General features: G+C 41.6%; 1 protein-coding gene across 1 annotated transcript in view; it reads right to left on the bottom strand.

The window, feature by feature from the left end:
• Positions 1 to 9,095: 9,095 nt before the first annotated feature.
• The window catches only part of MUC5AC (mucin 5AC, oligomeric mucus/gel-forming), a 56,671-nt gene continuing 39,986 nt past the window's right edge, over positions 9,096 to 25,780 (bottom strand). The window contains exons 33-49 of the mRNA XM_074956662.1: positions 25,260 to 25,434; positions 24,823 to 25,073; positions 20,969 to 21,152; positions 20,336 to 20,546; positions 19,384 to 19,562; positions 18,568 to 18,637; positions 18,143 to 18,243; positions 17,157 to 17,191; positions 16,200 to 16,377; positions 15,327 to 15,431; positions 15,091 to 15,131; positions 14,529 to 14,651; positions 14,324 to 14,422; positions 12,783 to 12,911; positions 11,899 to 11,956; positions 11,220 to 11,325; positions 9,096 to 10,512 (exon numbers count right to left, since the gene is read on the bottom strand). Coding sequence (XP_074812763.1) covers positions 10,263 to 10,512; positions 11,220 to 11,325; positions 11,899 to 11,956; positions 12,783 to 12,911; positions 14,324 to 14,422; positions 14,529 to 14,651; positions 15,091 to 15,131; positions 15,327 to 15,431; positions 16,200 to 16,377; positions 17,157 to 17,191; positions 18,143 to 18,243; positions 18,568 to 18,637; positions 19,384 to 19,562; positions 20,336 to 20,546; positions 20,969 to 21,152; positions 24,823 to 25,073; positions 25,260 to 25,434 — 2,295 coding nt within the window. The 3' untranslated portion in view covers positions 9,096 to 10,262. The remainder of the gene's footprint in view (positions 10,513 to 11,219; positions 11,326 to 11,898; positions 11,957 to 12,782; positions 12,912 to 14,323; positions 14,423 to 14,528; positions 14,652 to 15,090; positions 15,132 to 15,326; positions 15,432 to 16,199; positions 16,378 to 17,156; positions 17,192 to 18,142; positions 18,244 to 18,567; positions 18,638 to 19,383; positions 19,563 to 20,335; positions 20,547 to 20,968; positions 21,153 to 24,822; positions 25,074 to 25,259; positions 25,435 to 25,780) is intronic.

Genomic DNA, 25,780 nt, shown 5'->3' with positions numbered 1-25,780 from the left:
CGCCTGTGTAAATCTGGATTAATTCAATTGCAGTGGAGCTACTCTTGATATGTAATTGTGTAAATGAAGTGCAGAATCTGACCCGTAGTATTCCAAACTCAGTTCTAATATTTGTGAATGTCTTTTCTTCAGAGTTCTTAAGAAGATAGAGCTGATGCTGTTCTTATTTACTTCCTGATCTCTCTACCCAATTTATTACAGCAGCCTCTCAGAATCTTTGCCTACCTGGCTTCTGCTCCACAGCCCCTCTGATATATGATCACATCCTTACTATGGCTGGATTAAGCACTAGATTCAATAGGCCCTGAGTGTAAGGCCCCTGACTCTGGGATTATGTGATATACAAGATGATGGCACGGTGTATTGATGCAGAGTTGCTAACTCTCAGACTACTGTCCAGATTGTTGCAATTTTAGACTTTTTTTTTAAAAGCTGCTCATGGTGTCAGGAGAGAGCTAGATTTTGTGTTTTTGCCCTTGCTAAAAATGGACACCATCTTCACTTATCTCTAGAACTGAAGTCAGCAGCTGCCCTCAACTAAGATGATTTCCCTTTGCCTACAGCATTGCAGCTGGAATTGCCCCTAGTGAAGATGGCCCCTGGCTCTTATTATTCCTATTAGGACTGAAGCTAGGCATTCCTCATCTAAGTAAGGAGCCACCTGAGACAGTGAGGAGACAAGGAAATGTGGAGAGAGAGGGTGTTTGTTTAGACTTTAGAGTATGTGGAGGTAGAGAAACTTAGAGAAACTTTGGGGGTCAGGGAGGGAGAATGTGAGGGTGAGAAGAGAACGCAGAGGGAGCATTGGGACTTTGGGAAGCAAGAAAACTGGAGGTGCAGAGAAGGAGAATATGGGGGTAAAGGTAAACAGGGATTCTGTGGGAAAGGAGCAGTGTTGGCAGAAGGCAGTCAGAGCAGGATGGGGCAGGGAGACCCATGACAGAGCAGGAGACTAAAATAGGGGATGGGACAGGGCTGGGGCAAAGAAGGGGAGATATGGGTAGGAAACTGTGAGAGGAAGAGCTGAGTGGGGAAGGAATTAATGTCCCCTTCCCTTGTGGGTGGAAGAGGGTAATTGGAGGACCTCTCTGAGCAGCCCAGCAGGTGGGATAGGCCTGCATATCTGGGTGTCCATTTCAAGTTGAAATTTCAGCCTCAAATAATTACACACAAGTAGGACTGAGCCTTTCCCCTAAAAGGTAAATTATGAGGTGACAGACAAAAAACAACCACCACCAAAATTCATTGATTATATTTAAAAATCTCATGGTTTCTTGGCGGGGTCTAACGCATGGTTTTTGAACTCCTAGGGTTGACAGTACAGGCAATAGCATCATGAACATCCTGGAGAGTGCTACAGTAGAAGCATACTGCTGGCTGCAGCCTGGCCCTCCTCTCCATTGTAGAGATGGCTCATCTAGACCTATCCTGGGAAGTATTTGTGGGTGCCCACTGCTATAGGTCTCAGTGTCTGACCAGGCCAAGGCTTGCTACCTCCCTCGCCAGCCACAAGTCTCAGGGTTTGGGCAGGCCTTAGACCAAGGAGAAGAGGGATCCTACACCACTGCTGCCTTTGCTACACCTCTTTGTGTGGGCGGGTGGGGATCCTCCTTCTCCCCAGCTCACTGCTGCTATTCCCACCCCTACTGCCCTCCTCAGTAACCATCATTCCAAGTAGAGGGTTCTTTGTGAATGACCTCTGTCTATTACCCCTAAGCAGGGGGTAAGGGAACCTGATATTTTACTGTTCCTAGGCCAGGATTGCCTTAATTCAGGCCAGGAATACCTGATATGTTCTACGGTGGTGTCTGAGGCTCCTGGCAAAAAAAGCTACTGGGGTCCTCTGCCCACTCCTTATAGCTGAGGAGACACTAGTAGTGTCTCCTGTGCACCCCTTGTGGGAGAAGCATTGGCCACAAGAGATGACCTGCCTCATAACTTCACACCAGCTCCTCTGTTATCTTCAGAAATTGAGTGACTCAAGTGGACACTTAGGTCAGAGGAGTTTAGGCCTGTTTTGTTGCCATTCTGCAGTACATGGTGAGAGAAATATGGGACCAGGATGTAAACCTGACCTAATCCAAATCCCTGAGCAATGCTGTCCTGGGTCTCTTAAAGAGAAGGATCCTGCAGAGGGACCGAGCCTTTGGCCATCTTTCCCCCTCCATCATACTGCCTCTAAAATAGGGAAGTGGACTTTACCCTGAGTCCAGAGTATTGCACACCCAGGCGCTAAATAATTAGCCTGGAACTCCAAAATAATGAGATTGAGATATAAAAAAAAAAACCAAAAAACCCATGTTGGGTTCTTTTTATTTTTCCTCAGGTACTGAGCCTTTAGGGGACACCTGCTTCATATTTTCAAGGTTTTCTCTCTAACCATGAGGGCTGGAAATTTTCTTTTTTTTTTAGTGAAAGCTAAGATTCTTAAGTAATCACTTGACTCCATCGGCTAGGATGTTAAGAAAAACTCTTAAAACTGTGTGGTGCATTAAAAAATAAAAATAAAAGTCATGAGAGGTGGCAAAACTACCACAAAATACCTAATAGGTCATCCGATGCCATCCGATGCCAGTTCTTTGGAAGAGAACAGTCTGTTGTGGTACTTAATGACTTCTCTGGTGCCATCTTGTTGTGCTTTATGATACAGTAAATTAAAGGTTAATGTGTTCGTGCTTCTTTGGTGTGTGTACTGTAGTGAGTTATCTAGAAGTTGTTGCTGATTAGTAAACTCTGAATGGTCTAATGAAATTTTAGCTGACACAGGGCTGCTGGGCCTTACATTTTACATATTGCACATGGTTCTAAAGAGGAAATAATGATTATCAAACATTATTTGGTTACATCTTAGATTTCTGGGTGAAAGCTACAAAAAATTCGTCAGTCATTCTAACTGTAATCAAACAGTGTGCTTTAGAGGAGTCTTAGCTACAAAAGTTCAGGAGGGAGGTGGGGACCGTTCTGTTTCCAGGGAGATTTCTCCAAACTAGGGTGAAATGCAAGACTCCTCTACAGCTGGAATAATTTCTTTCTTCAATGAACAGGTTTCAGAACTGATGTCTTCGTATTCTCAGGATCATTTTATGTGACACAAGTTATTGATAACTGATAAGTTGCACCAAATTCTGCCCTTGTCCTCAGTGTTACTTGTGGGCCGGGCACAGTCAGAATCAAGGGTTAATCAAGGGCAGAATTTGGCCTACTGACTTTAAACTATAACAACAATATAACACTCTTGAGTAATTCTTTCCTTTTTCTAAATACAGGTTTCAGAGTGGTAGCCATGTTAGTCTGTATCAGCAAAAACCAACGAGGAATCCTTGTGGCACCTTAGAGACTATTTGTTAGTCTCTAAGGTGCCACAAGGACTCCTCGTTTTTTCTAAATACAGTAACTCCTCGCTTAACGCTGTAGTTATGTTTCTGAAAAATGCGACTTTAAGCGAAACTATGTTAAGTGAATCCAATTTCCCCATTTGAATTAATCTAAATGGGGGGGTTAGGTTCCAGGGAATTTTTTTTCGCCAGACAAAAGACATTATATACATGTACAGAATAAGGGTTAAACAATGTAAAACAAACCATTTAATACTGTACTCAGCAATGATGATTGTGAATCTTGGATGAGGTGGTGGAGTCAGAGGGTGGATTGTCCAGCTGCTCCTCTTGCTGAATTTTCCCAACTCGAAAAAACACATCTAGAGATTGTTGTTTTACTTTCCTTTTTTTTCTTGGTAAATTTCTCTGTGCCAGTTTGGTGCGGCTTGACTCACAGCTGTGACTAGGTAAGTGAATATCCTCTGGCCTCAGAGCTCTGGTGAGGGTGTGGGCCAACAACACCCCCACTCGTAGGCCTGCAGAGTCCTCCCCATGCAAGCTCTGCGGGTTTGGGCTTGACACGGGAACCAGACAGAGCAGGCAAGCGGCAGTTCATAGGAAGGGATACTGTGCTGCATCCTTCCCCAGCGCCTGATGGGGATGCCTCTGGTGGACTCTGAGCAGCAGATCACACAAATCTCTGCTCCAGTTACTCACTGAATGCCACCCCCACCCCTCAGGGTGCTGGGGAGACCAGTCGTCTCCTAAGGGAACCAATCTGCCAGGGTGCATGGTATGCTCAGGACACACAACGCAGAGGCACTGGACCTCTAGATCCCTGCAGAGCTGGAGACAGACATAGGCTTCTGGGGCCACAGGCGCTGACTTTTCAAACTGCTGGGAGGTGCTCAAGGTCCCACCCGCACTCCACCCCTTTGCCCAAGGCCCCACCCCTGCCTTGCCTGTTCCTGCCCCCATGCCACCCCCACCCCACCTCTTTCCACCCCGTTCCGCCCCTCCCACGCCCGCACCGTGGCCTCGCTCCTCGTTCCCAGCCTCCCTGCATGTCATGAAATAACTGATTGCAGCGGGCGGGAGGCACGGAGCAGGAGGTGGGAGGTGCTGATCCATGGAGCCTGCCAGTGGGTGGGAGGCACTGGAGAGTGGGGTGGAGGGCATTATAACCGAACATTGCACAGCTTTAAACGAGCATGGTCTCTAATAGAACAGTGACATAACAATGTTAACCGGGACAGCTTTAAGTGAGGGAGTTACTGTAAAACAGAATTCTGGTGGGTAAACTGTAAGCCTGGTGCCCTCTAGTGTCAAGTCAGGTGTATTACATATTCATTCTCTGCACAAGAGAGTTACTGGTTGCCCTTTTAGTCTGTATCAGCAAAAAAACCGAGGAGGACTTGTGGCACCTTAGAGACGAACAAATTTATTTGGGTATAAGCTTTCGTGGGCTAAAACCCACTTCATCAGATGCATGCAGTGGAAAATACAGTAGGAAGATATGTATATATACACAGAGAACATGAAAAAATGGGTGTTGCCATACCAACTGTAAGGAGACCAATCAATTAAGGTGAGCTATTATCAGCAGGAGAAAAAAACTTTTGTACTGATAATCAGGATGGCCCGTTGCAAACAGCTGACAAGAAGGTGTGAGTAACAGTAGGGGAAAAATTAGCATGGGGAAATAGTTTTTACTTTGTGTAATGACCCATCCACTCCCAGTCTTTATTTAAGCCTAATTTAATGGTGTTTAGTTTGCAAATTAATTCCAATTCTGCAGTTTCTCATTGGAGTCTGTTTTTGCAGTTTTTTTTGTTGGAAAATTGTGACTTTTGGGTCTGAAATTGAGTGACCAGGGAGATTGAAGTGTTCTCCGACTGGTTTTGAATGTTATAATTCTTGATGTCTGATTTGTGTCCATTTATTCTTTTGAGTAGAGATTGTCCGGTTTGGCCAATGTACATGGCAGAGGGGCATTGTTGGCACATGATGGCATATATCACATTGGTAGATGTGCAGGTGAACGAGCCTCTTATGGTGTGACTGATATGATTAGGTCCTATGATGATGTCCCTTGAATAGATATGTGGATAGAGTTGGCAATGGGCTTTGTTGCAAGGATAGGTTCCTGGGTTAGTGTTTTTGGTGTGTGGTTGCTGGTGAGTATTTGCTTCAGGTTGGGGGGCTGTATGTAAGCGAGGACTGGCCTGTCTCCCAAGGTCTGTGAGAGTGAGGGATCGTCCTTCAGGATAGGTTGTAGATCTTTGATGATGCGCTGGAGAGGTTTTAGTTGGGGGCTGAAGGTGATGGCTAGTGACGTTTTATATATATATATATATATATAGATATAGATATAGATATATACACAGAGAACATGAAAAAATGAGTGTTGCCATACCAACTGTAATGAGACCAATCAATTAAGGTGGGTTATTAGCAGGAGAAAAAAAACCTTGTATATCTATAGTGTGTGTGTGTGTATATATATATATATATATATAGTTATCTACTAGAGAGTTGCTGTGACCTGCACAATATGCTGGGATGCATCAAGAGATCATTTGCCAGTTCACTCATGTTTCCACTTTATTTTTGGTTGAATTTTGCATTTAATGCCTGTCTATTTGTCAGTGTTCATAAGTTGTGAGAGCCTCAGAACAGGGATCATCCCTCCTTGAATGTGAGGGAAGCACCTAATAGATTGTGGGTTAGCAAGAATGTAGAATTTGGTGTAACTGAAGGTGAGTAGGCTCCAGTAGCTGTCAATGTCACAGCTACATGAGGGATAATGGGCAAAGCAGTGAATCTGTGGCAAGTCTTGACCATTATGGACACAATCAACATCAGTGCATTACCCACAGAATAATTGATTGAAAGAGCTACCAGCATGACAAGGAGAGGAATAAAGGATGAGAGAGTTCATAGGAGGGAGCCATTCCAGAGACTGGAGCAGCAGTGATCCTGAAGTGTGAGGATCTCAGTAATGGGGAAGATGTCCAGCAAGGCATTGGAAAATGGGAATCACAATAAAGTCTGAGACCATGGATCCAGTGGCCTCACAGCTGAGACAATGTAATAAGGATGGATGAATGAATGAACTTCCCAGCACAAGCCAAAGGAGACCTCAATGTCAGTCCTTAGCTACTCTTGCCAAAGGATTTTTGGTTGAGAGGCTAAGGACAAAGGAAGCAAGCATGGTCCATCACACTCAATCAGTAGTCACAGTAAGGGGTGTACCTGAGAATTTAGGGTCAATGTTTGGTACAGAATAAGTACAAAAGGGGGAATTTGCTAAGGCAGTTGGGAGTCTCTATGAATGGCCTAATTGACACAAATCTCTCAAGGACTGGAGCAAGTCCTGTTCTGCCAGCAAGCCATGTGAAGTTGCTGGTGGCATACTCTGAATACACACTGTTTTCAAGTAATGAAAGAAATTATGTTGTTGAGATTCAGGCTTTGGATGGAGAAAGGATTGAGGGTCATATGGCAGCCCTGTGGCACAAAGTTGGGCTGGTGGATGGAGTTGGATATGGGGTAGCTTCCTCTCCTGCAGAGAGTTAGTGTAATTAACCTACTTGTCCATTACTAGGTATCCTCCATCCCCTCCCCCAGAATGAGCTAGAGGAGAAGCATCACAGGTTATTCTTGGAGGAACAGAGACCCAGCATCTAGCCCGTAGATAACTCTGTGTGACCCAGAGCAAGCAGGAAAAGGGAGTGTCACAGTTCAGAGCCACAGCACCTGTATTTCCCTTTCATGGTCCACTAAGGGCACCCACTATTCCTAGCCATCACCTCTCTTGGGCAGAGACCTGTGTCTTTCTGCCCCCTGGCTAGGGTTTTTCCAGGTTGCACAGTTTCCTGCCTACACTGTGAATTTCCCAGAAAGACAGACTGCATAAGCCGGCCTGCTTTGCCTTGTGTTCAGAGGCTATAAACATGTAATTACCCACAGTTCAGTTCCACACTGTTCTTTCTAAGCAACCAAATGTATTGCTAAGGTAAAAACATTAAAGAGAAAACTTAAAAAAACCATAACAGAATGTACATACCATGCTAATAAGCCAGAGATCACCCCTTGATTCCAACAAGGGTTTGGGCCAGTGATCTGACCTTCAAACCCCACCAGGGGGTTTTCCTGTGGTCACAAGTTCATAACAGCTGTTAGTTCAAAACAAGCACATCCTAGAATCTGCAGAAAGAACAAGGAGTACTTGAATCTGTGATTCACTCCTTTATCTAGATCATGTCTTTGATCTGAAGAGACCATGAATAGGTAATCAGCCAGACAATAGGTTTCTCTTTAAGGCACAGCTTCAAGGATGGGTCTGGAGGTGCGTAATTTGCATCCCCCTCTTCCCAAGTATTTTATAGGGGAAAAAAAATTCAATCTTCTCTGGCCCATAGTTGTCAAAGGGTCCTTTGAAACTCATAACATTCCTGAGGTTTTCTTTAATCTTGTCTCTCTATATAATCCCCACAATAAATCATAAACATTTGCATTTTTTACACTGTGAACTCCTAAAATACGTAAACTTAATTCAGAAAGGTTTGATGTAATGCAATGAAGTTTATTGCAGGAAATGTCTCAGGGAGTAACATCCAGAGGACACTTGGATTAGGCCCAAGGAAAGACAGTGTGCTGCTTGTGAAGGTGACTAGAATGCTGCAGGCAGTAGACTGAGAGCTGATCATGGAAGGAAGGCAACTTGCACATTGAGACACAGAGGCTGGGTAAAAAAAATGACCCAAACAAGGATGCAGGCAGCTGGCTGACAGGGAGCTGGGAGCAGCAGGATATGCAACAGGAACAGTTTGAAAGCAAGAGGGGTGAGTCTGCCACACATCTGGACAACAGCAGGAGAGAATGCTGGGGGGTCCCTAAGGATAACACAGGACTGAACTCTGACTGGTGGGATCTACAGCCCAAAATTTATTGTTCTGTAAAAGAGAGATGGACTAGAAGAGCAGCTCAGGGGCTAAGTCTGAGGAAACTCATAGAATCATAGAAATGCAGAGCTGGAAGGGCCTTCAAGAGGTCATCTAGTGCAGTCTCCTGCACTGAGACAGGATCAAGTGTACCTAGACCATCCCTGACCAGTGTTTGTCTGACCTGTTCTTATAAACTTCCAGTGACGGGATTCCACAGCTTCCGTTGGTCACCTGTTCCAGTACTTAACTATCCTATCATGAGGCACAGTTACTATGGTGCTCCCTCTGTTGGACTGCCCAGGGACTAACTTAGAGACTACTCATTATCTTTCATTGTGACTGTATAAAGTGTTGACCCTAGTGCAACAATTCTCGAATTGTGGTACATGAAATACTGGTGTTGCACAGGCTGCAGTCAGGTAATATGCAGGTTGGTTTCAAGTGTAGTGTCAGAATAATATCCATTAAAATTACAAAGGTGGCAAGGTCAGTTTGTTGGCGTTTTAGATATGGTACATTAGGCCTTAAAGTCTGAGAACAGGTGGCATTTGAAACAATTTCCATTCTGCCAGTCCTAGAAAAGAATCATCTGTTACTTACAAAAAGTGTGTGTGTTTATTGCACCAAGGGCTAGAGTCTCTACACAAAGCACACTTCTAAATATCGAATCAGGACTGGGCTGCCACTACAAACAGTGACATCCTAAACTGGGGCTGATTAGAAACCGTCACAGTAGAGGGGGAAGCAAATATTATGTTGGGCAAACAAACTGCTTGTGAAGGATTCAGCAAAATGAAAAAAGCAGACCACACAAAAGTTGCAAAATGCTAAAAGTTTATTAATCATCATAACTTTTTTCTTCTTAGGAAACAAACAAAATAGAAAAAGAAAACATCCCACAACCAGATACCCACTAACGCTAGAAAATGGGGGCAACATTAATTGTGGAAGAAATGGTCCAGTACACTTATTTTTCCCAGAAACAAAATAAATAGCAATGATACAACATTTTAAAAAAATCTCAGCTTCCTAGGAAAGAATTTATATTACTATTATTATTACTTTTGTTTACAAAAATCCTTCATCTACCCCTTTTGGCAAAAAATATATTTCTTATGTAAACAGTTAACCAAAAACAAATAATACAAACATCCAAATTTTCATTCATTTACTATGCTGATGATCTCATGTAAACATAGGATAGTCTGCAGCAGCCTTGTATGATAGGGTTTCTTTCTTCCTTCCTTTCTTTCCTACAACACCACAAAACCCCCCAGTATCTTTAAAGTTTGAGAAGATGCAGTTACTATAACCTAAACTCTCTTTAATGCTAAAACAACAAACAAGCAAACAAACAAAAAGGTAGGAAGGTGAGAGCGATAGTCTGTGTTTTTCCTGGACTTGAATTGTTGACGCTGCCTAACTGAACTGGAATCAAAGGGGATTTTAAAAGTTGTCTAATTCAATGCAATGATTAGTCAGTGTCAGGTGGGTGTGGGACACACTGTAATGACTGCGACTAGTGAAAAATTATTAACGACGCAGTGATGTTTGGCTGCTTGGCCTTGGGCAGTCAGTATCAGAATCACCACAGGGAAAATTTCAAGCCAAAAAGAGACTATAGTTTACTTCAAGGACTTCCTAAAAGTGCCGTGGAAATAGTTAGAGTATCATTCCACCCACCCCACCCTACTGAAGGAAAAGCTGTCAGTCATATAGCATCGCCGAGAAAAAACAAACCTCAAGATTTCCTAACGCTGCACCTCTCAAGTTAAAAGAAGACACTCAAAGCAATGAGACCCATTGACAATGGAAGCTGAAATAATTAGGAAACAGAAATTTCTAGGCTGTATACAGGAATTTCATCCATATGTCCAAGATTCTAGCTGCTTTGGATACTTGTTTATTATTAGGGGAAAAAAAGTGAAAAGATTTATTTCAGTCTATATTCTACTCTTCCTGGTTTTGGTTCATTTTTCTGGTTCTGCTCCTGGTTCTAGGACTGCTCTTGTTGCGGCTGGATCTGTTCCTGTTGTTGCTGTTCTTGCTCCTGCTGCTGTGCTGGAGTGGTGGGAGGGGTTTGGGGGATGCACTCTGTGCCCGCACAATCGCACTGCTCCACGTGGATGTATGAGTAATCAGTGGTGCTTCCATCAGGGCAGCTCAGGGTCACCTGTCTTTTGCTGGTCTTGACCTCCTGACAACACTTGCACGTGTGTTGCATCACATTCGCCTCAGGGGAATACCTGATTGGCCACAAAACAAAGCCAACAAGAAAGAAAGATTTAGAAATACTGCTGCAAAATCAACAACAAAATACACCCTCATTGCTAGATATCACCAAATATGGTGCCTCTTTGTTGGAAGCAATCGGCTTGACAACAAGCCTGTGACAATACTGTGGTGAAATATAATTTCAGTGAGACTATTTGCGGAAGAAGTTAGTGCTGCATGGAAGAGTGGCAGAATCTTACCCTACATTAATACTGTGCATTATCAACCAAAAATCTCAAAGTGCTTTACAAAGGTGGCTAAATATTATTTTGTACATTATACAGATGGAGAAACTGAGGCACAGAGGGGCTAAATGACTGAGCCAAGGTCACACATTGTCAGTGCACAAATGATGTCCAGGATGAGACTAGCAACCCCATTTTTAAATGGGCAAGAGTTCAAGTCAGGGTGTCAGAGGTTAAAGCCATTTGTCGCTGTACCACCGAGCTTCCATCTAGTAAAAACTGATGGATCTTAAGGTAATTAACATCTTGTAACATAGCAGGTATCAGAAATCCAACTCAGCACAGCAGAAACAAACACCTGCTTGTTAGGTGGATATTGGATGCATTAAAAATGCATAATTTGCTCCCTGCCACCAATATAATGAATGAATGCCAAGAGGGCACAGGGACAATCATACGCAAGGAGAGTGAGTAATGAGCTTGTAGCCACTTACATTGAAGAAGTATCACAGTTGCCTTCGCAGTATGTTAGTTCAACGGGCACAGAAGAGTGGCATTCATTGTGACTGATGACAGTGGTGGTATTATACAGTCTACAAACTGGAGTAATACAGGCAAAATAATTGAAAATATGTTTGTTTACCATATGCAGTTATTGATAGAAAACAGAGAGGTGGAGCTGATGTCATGTGTTCACCTGGTTTAATTACATATGGTGAAACGGTGGCTCCCTGTCCCATAAGCACCGGTGCATGGCCCAGACGAAATGTTGCCACTGGCACCTCTTAAATGCACGGCCGGGTACCATGATTGGTGTGTCATTCTATCCTTCGAAGAGAACGTGTCCAGGTATGCTGGAGCGTGAGCATGGCCCTGCCCCTTCCCCCTAATGGCTAGCATTTAGCAGTAGGGAGGGAGAAGCTCATACTATACGTTTTCAAAGGAGCTGTACTGTGTGCTGGGAATGTTCTTTTCCCAGCCACTCCCTATTCCCCTCTCTTGCCCCAGCAGAAGGCAAAGTGCCCGAAAGTATTCTACACAGGCATAATGCCTCAGATCACATCAGCTCAGCCAATATATGTGTGCACCTGGCACCCATTGTGACTAATATGCTCCAAAGCACTATTTAGACCATGTATTTTGTCTTTGCGCCACAGAATTAGCATGACTTACTTTTATGGCTTGGTGAGCACATTTTGCAGCAGCCATCTTCACTTAGCTTGATATCAGCCTGGAATGCAGAAATAGGGGGAAATGATTCAGAATTGGAGTGTACGTACCAACCTGGGGGCTTTCCCTGCTTCCCAAGTTTCCTTGGTGCCAGCAAGAGATCTGCATTGAGATAGATGCTGATTCGAAGCAGGGCTGGGGGAGCTTGATGGTATTCCAGTGAGGGGCAACTTCTGCATCAGTAACAGGCATTAAGTGGCGCTCATTTTCTCTTTCTACTCTCCGAGTTAAGCATTCTAATGTCGTATATACTAACCCAACTTTTAAATACTGCATGCTGCAGATACATGAAATTCGGAGTGACTGAAGTTAGTGTGTTGCAAATAAGGGATTAAACCAGCATTGGTCACACAGTTAATAAAATACTGACCTTCCACCTATGCGGTCCTGGTTCCAGTCCATCCCAAAATCTTGACTGAGTTGGATGGCTTTATTTCAATCAATTCCCCTTCAAAATAATGTACTCTCCTTCACCTTACTTAGTCTCATTGGGTGGCATTTTCAAAAGCACCTAAGTGACTTAGGAGTACATGGCCAATTAACTTTCAATGGAACTTGTGCTCCTGTATCACTTCGCACTTTTGAAAATCCCACTCCTTTTTGTGTGTTCTGTTCTCTACTCCGTGCTCTGTAATCCAGTGCAGCACATCACTGTGGCTCAAGTCAAATTCAAAGGGACCATGTTTGAAAAGGCTATAATTAGAATTGCATCCCACATAATACTGGGGTCCAGGTATAATCTTTGGACACAGTGGTCCTGCTGTTTTTGCCTATCCTTCCCCAAGCAACAAACGTGAGAATTAGAGGAACATTTAAGTAGTACTTACCGGGTCGCAGTTTTCTGGGTACATGGTTCCACAGACTTTCCTTACAGTGACAGGGATAAACTGATCCTCAATTTGTTCACATATATAGGAGGTACAGTTATCACCGGGCTCATGCCAGGTTTTTCCAGCCTGTAAGTAACATTTGTAAAAAATGAATAGAAATCTATGCAGTGTGTCTTGAAAAAACCCTTTCTGTTCATACTATCTACGGCAGTGTGATTATTGTGCAAAAAGCAAATTTTACAGCCCTTGAGGGCTAAATCAGGGGAGTTCCTGTTGAGGGCTTTTGTCATGTTAGCAGCATAGCTACTGCTGTGTAAATAATAAAGCCCAGTTCATTAAAAGTGTGAGGAGACGATAATTCTACCTTTACACTTTCAAAATCATTTTAATAATGGGTTCGCCTGCCCCCTGTTCAACTACTGCTGATTTACAGCCAAGCCATAATTGTGCAGTAAGAATTAGCGATACCAAGAAACCTGTGGTGAGTGTATAGGTTGGCTTGGAAGGGAGACAAACTGGCTGTGGAGAGTCTCTTTGTTTCATCATCCATCATGGTCCTCAAGTTGTATTAAAAGTGTATATACTTGTGAACCCGGTGCTGGAGATGTGTTTGTCCGTAATGACCTGTCATGCCCATTGTAAAGATATCTTGAGAAAATACACAGTGGGGCAAACCCTAATACTGTTCAAGACAGTGAATTGGAATTAATTTGCAAACTGGATACAATTAACTTAGTCTTGAATAGAGACTGGGAGTGGATGGGTCATTACACAAAGTAAAACTATTTCCCCCTGTTTATTCCCCCCACTGCTCCTCAGACGTTCTTGTCAACGGCTGGAAATGGCCCACCTTGATTATCACTACAAAAGGTTCCCCCCCACCCTCTACGCCCTGCTCTCCTGCTGGTAATAGCTCACCTTACCTGATCACTCTCGTTACAGTGTGTATGGTAACACCCACTGTTTCATGTTCTCTCTGTATATAAATCTCCCCACTGTATTTTCCACTGAATGCATCCGATGCAGTGAGCTGTAGCTCATGAAAACTTATGCTCAAATAAATTGGTTAGTCTCTAAGGTGCCACAAGTCCTCCTTTTCTTTTTGCAGATACAGACTAACACGGCTGCTACGCTGAAACCAAAGATTTCCAGTGACTTCACTGACACCAGGATTTGTCCCAGAAATATTATAAAGCTTCCAAGTGTGATTGGCCACTTGCAGCCAGATTCTGCCCTCTGATACGTGAGAGTGATTCCCATTGAGAGCAATGAGTGCTGTGTTTTCATACCGAGGGCAAAGCCCGGCCCAGTATTTTCATCTACATTGCTTTTAACATTGAATTCTGAAAGCTATCGTTACTATTGCAGTAGCTCCTAGAAGCCTCAATCAGAATGGAAGCCCCATTGTGCTGGGGACTGGCCAAGCACGGAGTGAGATCTAACATGAGAGACGACCCAGTGAGCGACTGTGATAAACACAAGGACAGAAGGGGAAGGAAGGAGAATGGAGTTCACAAAACCTTAAAAGCAGTAGTTACCTGAAGCACATGGACTGTGTTATCCTCCAACTTCAGTACACAAGCCTCCTGTACACACTCACCACAGCACTGTCCAGATTTCATCTTATATGTATAGCCCTGTTTATAAAGGAATAAAAAAGGAATTGCACTGAGTCAAGGATGCTCACTTCCTCTCAGGCAGGTTTTTAAATTGTGTGTGATGGGACAAAAAATCGGCACTCACCACTGGGCACTCTGTGTCACATGGAAGGGGCTGGCAGTCAACAATGTTTCTCTGACTGTCTGGCTCTACTTCAGCAGAGCAGATGCAGTTTTCACAGGTACCTTTTGGAATGACAGCTCCCGGCTAAACAAAGTCAAAGGAGGAGTATTAATAGTCGCTAAAAATAAACTGCTTCATGTACAGATCTCACAGATTGGAAATACTGTGCTAAATTCTTTAACCACACTGGAAAATTTGACCCACTTTATTTAACCAGAGTCCCAGTGTTGATGATAGGAGTACCTTATTTTTCTTGGGGCAAATTCCTTATGCTTATACAGAGGGTGATGGAATGTTGTTTTTTTGATGAAGTAATGGACAATGTTTAACTCAGCCTTTGTGCAAAGAATATACATTTCAGGCCCCTGCTAGGATTCTGAAACAATTTTTGTTCTATTACATTGTTGTGGTTATTTGTTGTTTCTGTAGCACCCAGGAGCCCCAGTCATGGGCCAGGACCCCATTGTGTTAGGCGCTGCAAACTAACAAGTTTTGTCTTAGAGTAAGTAACATATGAACATACCATGTAGAAAGTTCCATTGGTTACACAGCCTGGTATTAGCTCTGTAAGGGGAAAAAACAATGCAGTGTGATGCAAATATAATTTTTTAAAAGAAGCAGAAAGACATGAAAAGCTATCAGTCATTTTGTCGACAAGATACAACAGAATGTAACTTCTTTACACTGTGCTGCTCAGACTGCTCTCTTTAACATCTTGACAGGTGTGGATAATTCACAAAAGAAGAGCTTAATACTTACTACATGTGAAGATAGTACAACAATTTCCATTTAATACTTCTGGGATTAACTCGTATCCTGGTTGACAGCTGGCCACTGATTCAGGGCACTTGCTAGTGTCACATCCTATGTAATGTAAGACAGAAAACAAGGAGTTCAACATAGTTAAGTACAGAAGATTCTGTACTGTATGAACAAGAACTTCTGAAGTTTCCTCAATGGGCACCATAGTTCTGCGAGCAAGCATGAGGATGGGATTAGAAGAACCTCTGTAAAGCCTCATTTAAAGTTAATGAGCTTTATTCTTACCCTTAATTCTTAAAACAAGAAGTTTAATGTTCTGGCTCAGAAGAGTGGATTAGTGGAAATTTCTCTCTCCAGTCAGAGACAAGTTTGAAAGGGAAAATTTATAGGGATGGAGAATCTGGTGACTTTCAGGAATTCATAAAACTTCTACTGCAGTATGTAAAAGTTCTAGAGATTTTGTGAAATACCTTAGAACTTTTGGTGATAGTGGGTTTTTTTTGGTGAGATGAGGTGATATTAGAGAGATTTTGTTGCTGGTGGTATTATTTACTTATTAGGGATGGTACAGTTTGTTTTCTTCCAACAGTTAAAATAATTGGAAATTTCAAATGACTTTTTGGTAGGCATGCTTTCCCTGTGTTGGTGAAATACTTTTTTCTCCCTCTCGGAAATGAAATGTATTTTTTTTAAAAGGTGCTCTCTTCAGACATCTTGTAAATGCTATGCAAAAGGTGTGGGAGTCATGAGGGGACAAGTGGGCACTATATGAAGAAAGTAAAGTACAAATTAAATGTTGAAAAGATGTCTCAGAAGTTCCCCACAATATATACAGTATTTTCCACATGGAAGAGCTGAGAGGATTCTTACGGCATTCAGTCTGGACACAGCATGGGTCTTCTTGTGTCAGTGACTGCACAGGTACAAACCCTGGGTCATCACAAGAGACTGGTGGGAGTGGTTTACACTGTTGTTTTGCACACTGCACTATGAGAGTGTCCTTGTCACAAACACAGTTCTGGCAATTGCTTTTCCACTGGTCTCCAGGCTGTTAAAAAAAATTGTTTAGAACTGAGTCAGACTATTTGCACGAGTTAGCTTGTTCAGGGCTAAAGCTATGCATAGCTGCATCAGCATCATTCATGTTTATGTCATTTCTAGACTAATCTTTATCGGGGAACCTCAAACTCTGAAAATCCTTAGAAGAGGACCACATATGTTACTGAAAGGATCTGAGCATGACCACCTTTCCTTGCATAAATCTGTTAATTCCTAGAAATTGTGGGAAAGATACAAGAAATACAACTGAAAGAGCATAGGGAACACCCATGTGTGCTCTGAATGCATAACAAAATTCTCATATCAGGTACGGCATTATATGTCAGGTTATAAAATGGGTCTTGTAGAAATTAGATGGAATTAAAGAATTGGGACTGCAAAGTTTGCTAGCTATAACTAATTTTTCCTCCATCCAGCCCTTCATTTCTAATAAACTTTGCATGCCAAATTCCAGAAAATAAGGGAAACCAATATGCTGGTCCTCTAGGACTGCTGTTTGTCCTTCTTGTATTTTTAGAATGTAATGCAAAGATTAGAAATGGACGAACCCATTATCTATAATTTAGTCACTCATAAAATTACACAGGGTTCCAGAATTCAGACACTTGCATATTTTTTCTACAATTTAAAAGGGACACGTATTTTCCAAAAATAAATATTCCTCAAAATCTGTTAAAATGTTTGTCAAACCCCATGTTCATAAACCCCGAAATGTTCCTTGGGCTCACCAATCTATATTTGGTAAAACATACTGATCGCAATACTCACTAATTTGGGCAGTCCATCTGGTCCTATACAGATACCTGAAAAAAATGAAAGGATAGATATTAACATTAGTGCTACTGAGGTGATGTGAAATAAATGTGATAAGGTTGGGTCAGGCGACTGCAGCCAGAAAAAGCCTGCAGATAAATCCTAGAAGAAGAGGGCTGACAGATTCATTCAAACATTGATGCAATTCTTCAGAGATGAAAGGTGGGCAAATTTTCCGATAAATATGGAAAACAACACATCAGATATATCTTTTTGTCAGTCTGAATGTTTCACAGGTTCATAATACACTGAGGACACACTTTAAAATTAAAAGAACCAATAAGGTGGGAGCAGGGAAGATGGTAGAACAAATATAATGTATTCGTTTTTCACTTCAGAATACAATGGCTGTAATTAAGGTCATATAAGTGAAATGAATTCTGAGCCCAGTTATCAGTGCACATTTAGCCACACCATAAAATGACCAAACTGGCAATTATGATGATCAGTCTGTGCTGAGAAGAGGCGGAGCACTGTAGAAGGAGTGCTACAGGGCAGGGTTGAGATGCTTTGGCAGAGTGGTATATGGGAATCTTGCATGGGCCATAGGAGTAGCAGGTTTGGAATTAGCAAGCATTATTAATTTCTTGCTTTCATAAGCAATATTCACCATATTCAGCATTCTTTATAAAACTGTCAAGGGCCCAATCCAACACCCATTGAAATCAGTGGAAAGCCTCCCATTCATTTCACTGGACATTGGATCAAGTCTTAGATAAACAACAACAATGCTTATCTCTTATAAAGAATTTTCCATCAGGAGATCTCAGCATGCTTCACAAAGGAGGATAACTATTATTATTCCCAATTTGCAGATGGAGAGACTAAAGAACTGGAGAGACTTGCCCAGCGTCAGTGGCGGAGACGGGATTTGAACTCAGGCCTTCTGACTCCCAGTCCAGAGCCGTATCTACCCCTAACGTAAAAAACATCATACTTACGACAGTGAGGGACACAAACACCACTGTTTTCATTGAAGAGAAACTGTCCTTCAGGGCAGAAACATCCTTCAGTTAGGCCAGTGCCATTGTGTTGAATAGCCCTAGAGTGGAAAGAGGCATATTTTAGAGTACAGTTCTCTCACAGTTAAACAGCCAAGTGCAATCTGTGCAGGAAGTCACAGCATTTAGATGATGGATACATGTGAAGAGGGAAAATTATTCAGTACTTTTAAGAAGCAATAGGAATTACAGGTTACATTCTTCATTAATTACTAGATCTGGCTGAATAATGATACATTTTATTAATGAAAAATGCCAAAATTCACCAGATGAATTATTCACTGTGGATAATAAAGGATTCTAAGTGACAAAAATCCATAAGGACACACTGAACTAAATGGTTTGCTTGTATGTTCTTTCCATACCTTGAATCACAGGTAGCAGGATTAAGTGGCCCACATGGCTTATATACTTTGTCCACTGGACATTTATATGCTGTATGGGAAGGGGAAAATATAACACAGTTAAAAAGCTGAGAGATTGCATTCAGTTTGGGTTATATTTTGTCAAAAGAGGTCCCATGTATCTAAGGTCCCAGGTTTTTAAGTGGTCTTTCCAACCCCCTGCCCCCACCTCCCTCCCACATTCATTCTGCGTTTCTGTTAATAGAGCACTCAGTGAAACGGTGAGTAATGATCCTGAGCTAGATTGAGTTGGGATGTAAGAATTTTAGTTTATCCCTTCATTTTGTATCATCATTTTCCACCAGTAACTTTCCAATCCTCTCTTCCCCTCTCTGAAATCTCATGTTCTCTCCTGTAACGAGTAAGCGGGTGCTACAATGAAGCGAAATAGTAGCTTACCTTTCGCAAAACACAGCTGGCTAGATTCTTAGTCTCAGTGTTACCTGTGTAAATCCACAATAGCTTCAATTGCTTCACTGAAGCTACACTGGATTTACATTGGTCTGAGATGAGAATGTGACCTTTACAGTATCACCTCTGTGATGCTCCATGCTGACTACCATTTGCGAATTAGGTATCCAAAGTTTGTTCCAAATCTGGATCATCTGAATTAATGTTGCCATATTCTATCCACTAAACCACTGAGACAGACCTGCTCATGTTTTTATAGAGATATTAAATACATTGAGTAAGTGTGAGATGCAGGACCAACTTACTGAACAAGCCTCCAGTTACTATTTCATTAACACATGTATTTGTTAATGCTGCAGTACTTACGGCATTTGCCTTTGGTCTCTCCTCTCCAGTCAATACAAACACCTCTTGTGGCACACAGAGTGGCATATATCTCCAAGCTGGAACACTGCATGGATGTATTGGTCATGAAACATGCATCAAAGACACAGCCCTTGTAAAAATCTTGTGGTGGTATCACCTTGTGGCATTCTTCAAAGACTCTTTAAACACAATAGAGAAGAAAAAAGTTTCATTTCCCACCATTGCTATACAAAATCTATTCTTGTCAAAGAGGAACATCATAGTGTGAGCATACTGTCCTTCTCCTTTGAGATGAGTTTCTGACTGAAATTTAACTCAGCTTTGTTTTAAAAGTGGGCACAAACGTGGAAGAAAGACTCCAGAATGGAAAGGCTGAGAAGTCTGAAACCATCATGTAGAACATTTTTTATGTATAATGTACACACATTTTAGATTTTTTTACAGGGAAAGGCGTCTGTCTTTCTGTCTACGTTTTCATAAACCAGACTCATCAGGCATCTTACAAATGTAAAGTGATGTTATTGTTTGAAAAATATAACTTGGTGTGGATAGATGTGCCATGGAAAGCATGTGGGGGATCGATGATTTTGTGGTTAAAGCACATAACTGCAAGTCAGAAGATTTGGGTTTTATTACTTGCCAGGCCCCTGACTTGCTGACATTCTCTATACCCTCTCCTCAGAGACCTGTGGAATCATCATGGAGATCTCCTTGGGGTAAACAAGTATGTGGTTTCCACTTGCAGAGGACTTCTATTGTATTTGCCCCCCTCTGCAGCTGTCACACAGCTGTTTGGCCTTCAGACGTGTGCATAAGGCCACCCTAGATTTGGCCCTGTATTTGTTGATAAGGGCTTGATGGGGATCTAGTTCTTATCTCCATCATTTTATAGGATTTTTGGGTACTTTTGCTTAGTTAAGGAAGAGTAACATAATTCATTTTTTTATCTTACTCGCTCAAAATTATCTTGCAAAGAGCAGAAGGGGGACAGCTGGGAGCTGGAGTTGGGGTGCTGGGTCTTGGTGGTGGTGGTGTTGGTGTTCCTACACAGTATTGCTTCTTGCCATCATCAACCTTCCAATAGGGAGCCATTTGGGTACAAGAAGGAATGATCTTACCACTTGGCAAGCGGCAGTCATCTGATTTAATGTTTGTGCATGTACCTGGAAGACCAAACGTAACCAGATCAGATGGGTGTGAGCCACTGACAAAGTGCATAACACATTACGTTAATATCAAATTCAAAACTGGTATACATAGTGAATGGATCAAACTCCTTGTAAGTTTAGATTGCTTAATACTCAAAGTGCATCATTTCTTTTGAGTTTACTTAATAATTGTTTATGTAAGGTTAAAATGATAAGACAAAAATCAGGTCATTGAAATATTAAGCATTTGAACCTATTTGTTAGAAGCAGATAGAAGTGACATAAAAAAGTAACAATGGATGAGATCCAAATTCTCCCTAAATCCATTTACTTTACTTTTGAGGAATTTCAGTCTATGGTAAGCTTGAATAACTATCTGGCTCACGGAATAAACATAGGGGGAGTGAGAAGAGGAGGATTAAATGCATCTATCTTACCACACTGTCCTTCAGTGTTATTGCCAAATTTGCTGAATGGGAGTTTCACTGAGAAGATCAACCCACTGAAGGTGATGGTAGCTCCAATCTCAGGTATTTGAACAACCATGTTGATGCCAAGCATGGAAACAGAAATGCCATCTTTCTGGAAGCCTGGTTTGACAATCATTTTATTGACGATAATCTGCATATGGGGTTAAAAAATATGTCATTGCAGGAGTCTCTTTTGTTAGACACATATTTTAAAATAATTTGTTTACTAATATTTATAATCATGTCATTTTATGATATCATATCCCATGTTCCTCATATCCCACACCAGGATTTTATAATAATAACTCATATTGGTTTTTTTCCTTTCTTGTGCTGATTTACACTCCCCGAGTGACTTAATTGTGGGACTAATTATCAGAGTGGTCATGTTCAATTAGCATTGTTATGCAATTAGTCATATTCCATGTGGGCAGGCTCTATGCAAATACACATTTGTCATAAATATAAAGGGAAGGGTAAACGCCTTTAAAATCCCTCCTGGCCAGAGGAAATCTCCTCTCACCTGTAAAGGGTTAAGAAGCTAAAGGTAACCTCGCTGGCACCTGACCAAAATGACCAATGAGGAGACAAGATACTTTCAAAAGCTGGGAGGAGGGAGAGAAACAAAGGGTCTGTGTGTCTGTCTATATTCTGTCTTTGCCAGGGATAGATCAGGAATGGAGTCTTAGAACTTTCAGTAAGTAATCTAGCTAGGTACGTGTTAGATTATGATTTCTTTAAATGGCTGAGAAAAGAATTGTGCTGAATAGAATAACTATTTCTGTCTGTGTATCTTTTTTGTAACTTAAGGTTTTGCCTAGAGGGGTTCTCTATGTTTTGAATCTAATTACCCTGTAAGGTATCTACCATCCTGATTTTACAGGGGGGATTTCTTATTTCTAATTACTTCTATTTTTATTAAAAGTCTTCTTGTAAGAAAACTGAATGCTTTCTCATTGTTCTCAGATCCAAGGGTTTGGGTCTGTGGTCACCTATGCAAATTGGTGAGGCTTTTTATCCAACATTTCCCAGGAAAGGGGGGGTGCAAGTGTTGGGAGGATTGTTCATTGTTCTTAGGATCCAAGGGTCTGGGTCTGTAGTCACCTAGGCAAATTGGTGAGGCTTTTTACCAAACCTTGTCCAGAAAGTGGGGTGCAAGGTTTTGGGAAGTATTTTGGGGGGAAAGACGTGTCCAAACAGCTCTTCCCCAGTAACCAGTATTTGTTTGGTGGTGGTAGCGGCCAATCCAAGGACAAAGGGTGGAATATTTTGTACCTTGGGGAAGTTTTGACCTAAGCTGGTAAAGATAAGCTTAGGAGGTTTTTCATGCAGGTCCCCACATCTGTACCCTAGAGTTCAGAGTGGGGGAGGAACCTTGACAACATTATTTTAAGGCCAAATATAAAGAGTGAAAATATCATTTGCGTCTTTTTGTAGGCATTTTTCCTTACAGAAAATGACTAGGCCGTAATTTTTTAAGCTGCAGCAAGATTCATGCCATTATTCTGTTATAACCCTGTCATTATTGTATAATCATAATGGACTAAACCATAAGGGGTGTCTAGCTCAGGGAGAGCCCCTGGAACTCATATTGAAATATACATTTAACCCATCATTTTTATATGATGACTTGTTTCCTCTTGAAATTAAGCTGTTACTCACATTTGCCACAGACAAATTCCAGGTGCTAACAAAAGTGTGGACTTTTGGTTGGTGATATTGTTCTTCAGGAATTATTTCTATGTTAGGAACTTAACTCCTTTCTCATTGATTGGGATGGAGGAGGGAGAGTTGCAGATCCCTCAAGTACCATTCTGTTTTGACTGGGAATCATTGGGCTACATTTTACAATATACCCTATCCCAGTGGTTCTCAACCAGGGGTATGGGTACTCCTGGGGGTATTCAGAGGTCTTCCAGGGGGTACATCAACTTACCTAGATATTTGCCTTGTTTTAGAACAGGCTCCACAAAAAGCACTAGCGAAGTTAGTACAAACTAAAATTTCATAGGCAATGATTTGTTTATACTGCTCTGTATACAATACATTGAAATGTAAGTACCATATTTGTATTTCTATAGATTTATTTTATAATACTATGGTAAAAATGAGAAAGTCAGCACTTTTTCAGTAGTAGTGGGCTGTGACACTTTTGTATTTTTAGGTTTCAGAGTAGCAGCCATGTTAGTCTGTATCCGCAAAAAGAAAAGGAGGACTTGTGGCACCTTAGAGACTAACAAATTTATTTGAGCATAAGCTTTCGTGAGCTACAGCTCACTTCATCGGATGCATTCATTTCCACTGAATGCATCCGATGAAGTGAGCTGTAGCTCACGAAAGCTTATGCTCAAATAAATTTGTTAGTCTCTAAGGTGTCACAAGTACTCCTTTTTTTTTTTTGTATTTTTATGTCTGATTTCTTAAGTGAGGTGAAACTTGGGGGTACACAAGACAAAACAGACTCTTGAAAGGAGTACACTCATCTGGACAGGTTGAGAGACACTGCCCTATCCTGTCCCTGACAGTGGCTTATGAGTGCTTGGCACAGCTCTGTATGGGGCAAGATGCACACACCTTTGCATCTCCCCTCCCACCATCCTGAGCCATCTGAGTGCCAGGTCAGTCCCCAAAATAAAATAGGGCAGCATGAGGCCACTTCTAATTTTCACCAACTGCCAACAGCAATTTAGGATTACTGGGGTAAATGGATGCTCTAGTTCATCCCCTTCTCTTCAACCATTCATCCCCTTTTCTTCAGCTATTAGGGGGGCTTTATGCTATTCAAAGATCTCCATACTCAGGGGGAGATCCCCATTCGGCCAACTAACATGGAGTGAGTGCTGGTTTGCACCATTAAGGGAGAATTGGTCTTCTGGTGTATATCTGTGCCTCTTTGTATTGATTTTTTGCACACAATATATGAGTTTGCCTCAGACAGAAGTCCTCCAGGAGCAATTAATTTCCACACCAGCCCTTACAAAAGACTGTGTCTTAATCAGTTCCAAAACCAGAATATCTTGCTTTATTCACCTGCCTCAATAACATACTCCATGGGTTTGTGTCTCATGCTAGAACTCATAATCTAATCTCACATAAGAACATAAGAATGGCCCTACTGGGTCAGACCAAAGGTCCATCTAGACCAGTATCCTGTCTTCTGACAGTGGCCAATGCCAGGTGCCCCGGAGGGAATGAACAGAACAGGTAATCATCAAGTGATCCATCCCTTGTCGCTCATTCCCAGCTTCTGGCAAACAGAGGCTAGGGACACCATTCCTGCCCATCCTGGCTAATAGCCATTGATGGTCCTGTCCTCCATGAATTTATCTAGTTCTTTTTTGAATCCTGTTATGGTCTTGGCCTTCACAGCATCCTCTGGCAAGGAGTTCCACAGGTTGACTGTGCATTGTGTGAAGAAATACTTCCTTTTATTTGTTTTAAACCTGCTGCCTATTAATTTTATTTGGTGACTTTACTTTTATACTTTACAATACCACATGCTCCCTAGTTTTTGAACTTCCTCACCCTTGGGAATTTAACTCTGTCAAATGCATCCACCTCTTCCATAATTTTCTAATTTTCCAGTAAGGATAGCTCTAGCTCCCTAAACTTTCTATTATATGTTTGCTTCTTGAGAATTGGCATAATTTTTTTTATCCTATGATGCCCTCTGCCTAAGCATTTCTGTGCTATAATGAACACAAATGCACTCAATATTTCACATGAGGTTCAGACAAATGCCTGTACACCTTATTTCTGTTTTGCTGAAATAGGAAATTTAATAGGAACACTGCAAAAAACTTTAAAGAATTATATTTTACCTTATTAGCCATCACTCCATTATAGAGTTCACGCGTCAGCACTACCACCATGGACTTGTAGTAAACAATAATGGACTGAGGACAGGAAAGTCCATCTTCTGCATCACAGAAGTAATTGTCAATGTCAACACGGAAGTTGTCATATTTAGGGGTAATCTGCTTCACAAGGGTATATGTGCAGTTGTCAAGGAATGTGTAATAGGTTCCATCGAATGTAATGTAGTGAGGGTCACCCCAGCCACTACAGACACCTGGTAAAGAGGAAAAATGTAGATGCTAAGACTAAAGTAAGTCTACAAGAAAGAATTTAGAAAGTTAAGCCAGTAACACAACCTTCTAGATAGCCCTGGAACCATGAAAAACAAATCCCCATATATTCCATTTAAGTGTGTTGTATATTTTCAGTGATGTTCTTCCTTAATTTAGTTGTCACTTACATTCACATTCATAATGGTAACAGCAGCCATCCTCACTGAAGACCTTTACTGGTGGGTATCCATTGGCACAGGTAATTTTCTTTACAGGTGGGCATTTTATTTGCTGTATAACAACTTTGTTATTTCCCTCGCAAGTTGCAGTGGTACAGTTGGATATCTTCCATGTTTCACCTGTCTGTTTAAAAAAAAAACGGAATTGGTGTCACAAGAGCTTACAATTAGGTTTGAGCTTTATACAGATTTTTAGTTCCAAAATGTTATGATGCTTGCAGTGTTTGGGGGGTTATGTTTCTTATGATATATTTCTTCTCTCTAATGTTTGACATCCACGTTTTGGAAATTTTGGTGACCGTTATCGTGCAGTACATTGTACACTACAAAATGATGAGCAGTAGTGGAATTGTTTTTGCTCAAACTTTCTAAAACAATTCAACCCAAAGCAGCTAATCAAGGAATATGTTGAAAATTATAAAAAACTGAAAACAGACAGTTATAATGGAAAGAGTTAGGCAGCCGTGTCT

This window comes from Natator depressus, chromosome 6 (genome assembly GCF_965152275.1).
Source record: "Natator depressus isolate rNatDep1 chromosome 6, rNatDep2.hap1, whole genome shotgun sequence".
Classification (NCBI taxonomy): Eukaryota; Metazoa; Chordata; order Testudines; family Cheloniidae; genus Natator; species Natator depressus.
This window is presented reverse-complemented; position numbering and strand designations above follow the sequence as displayed.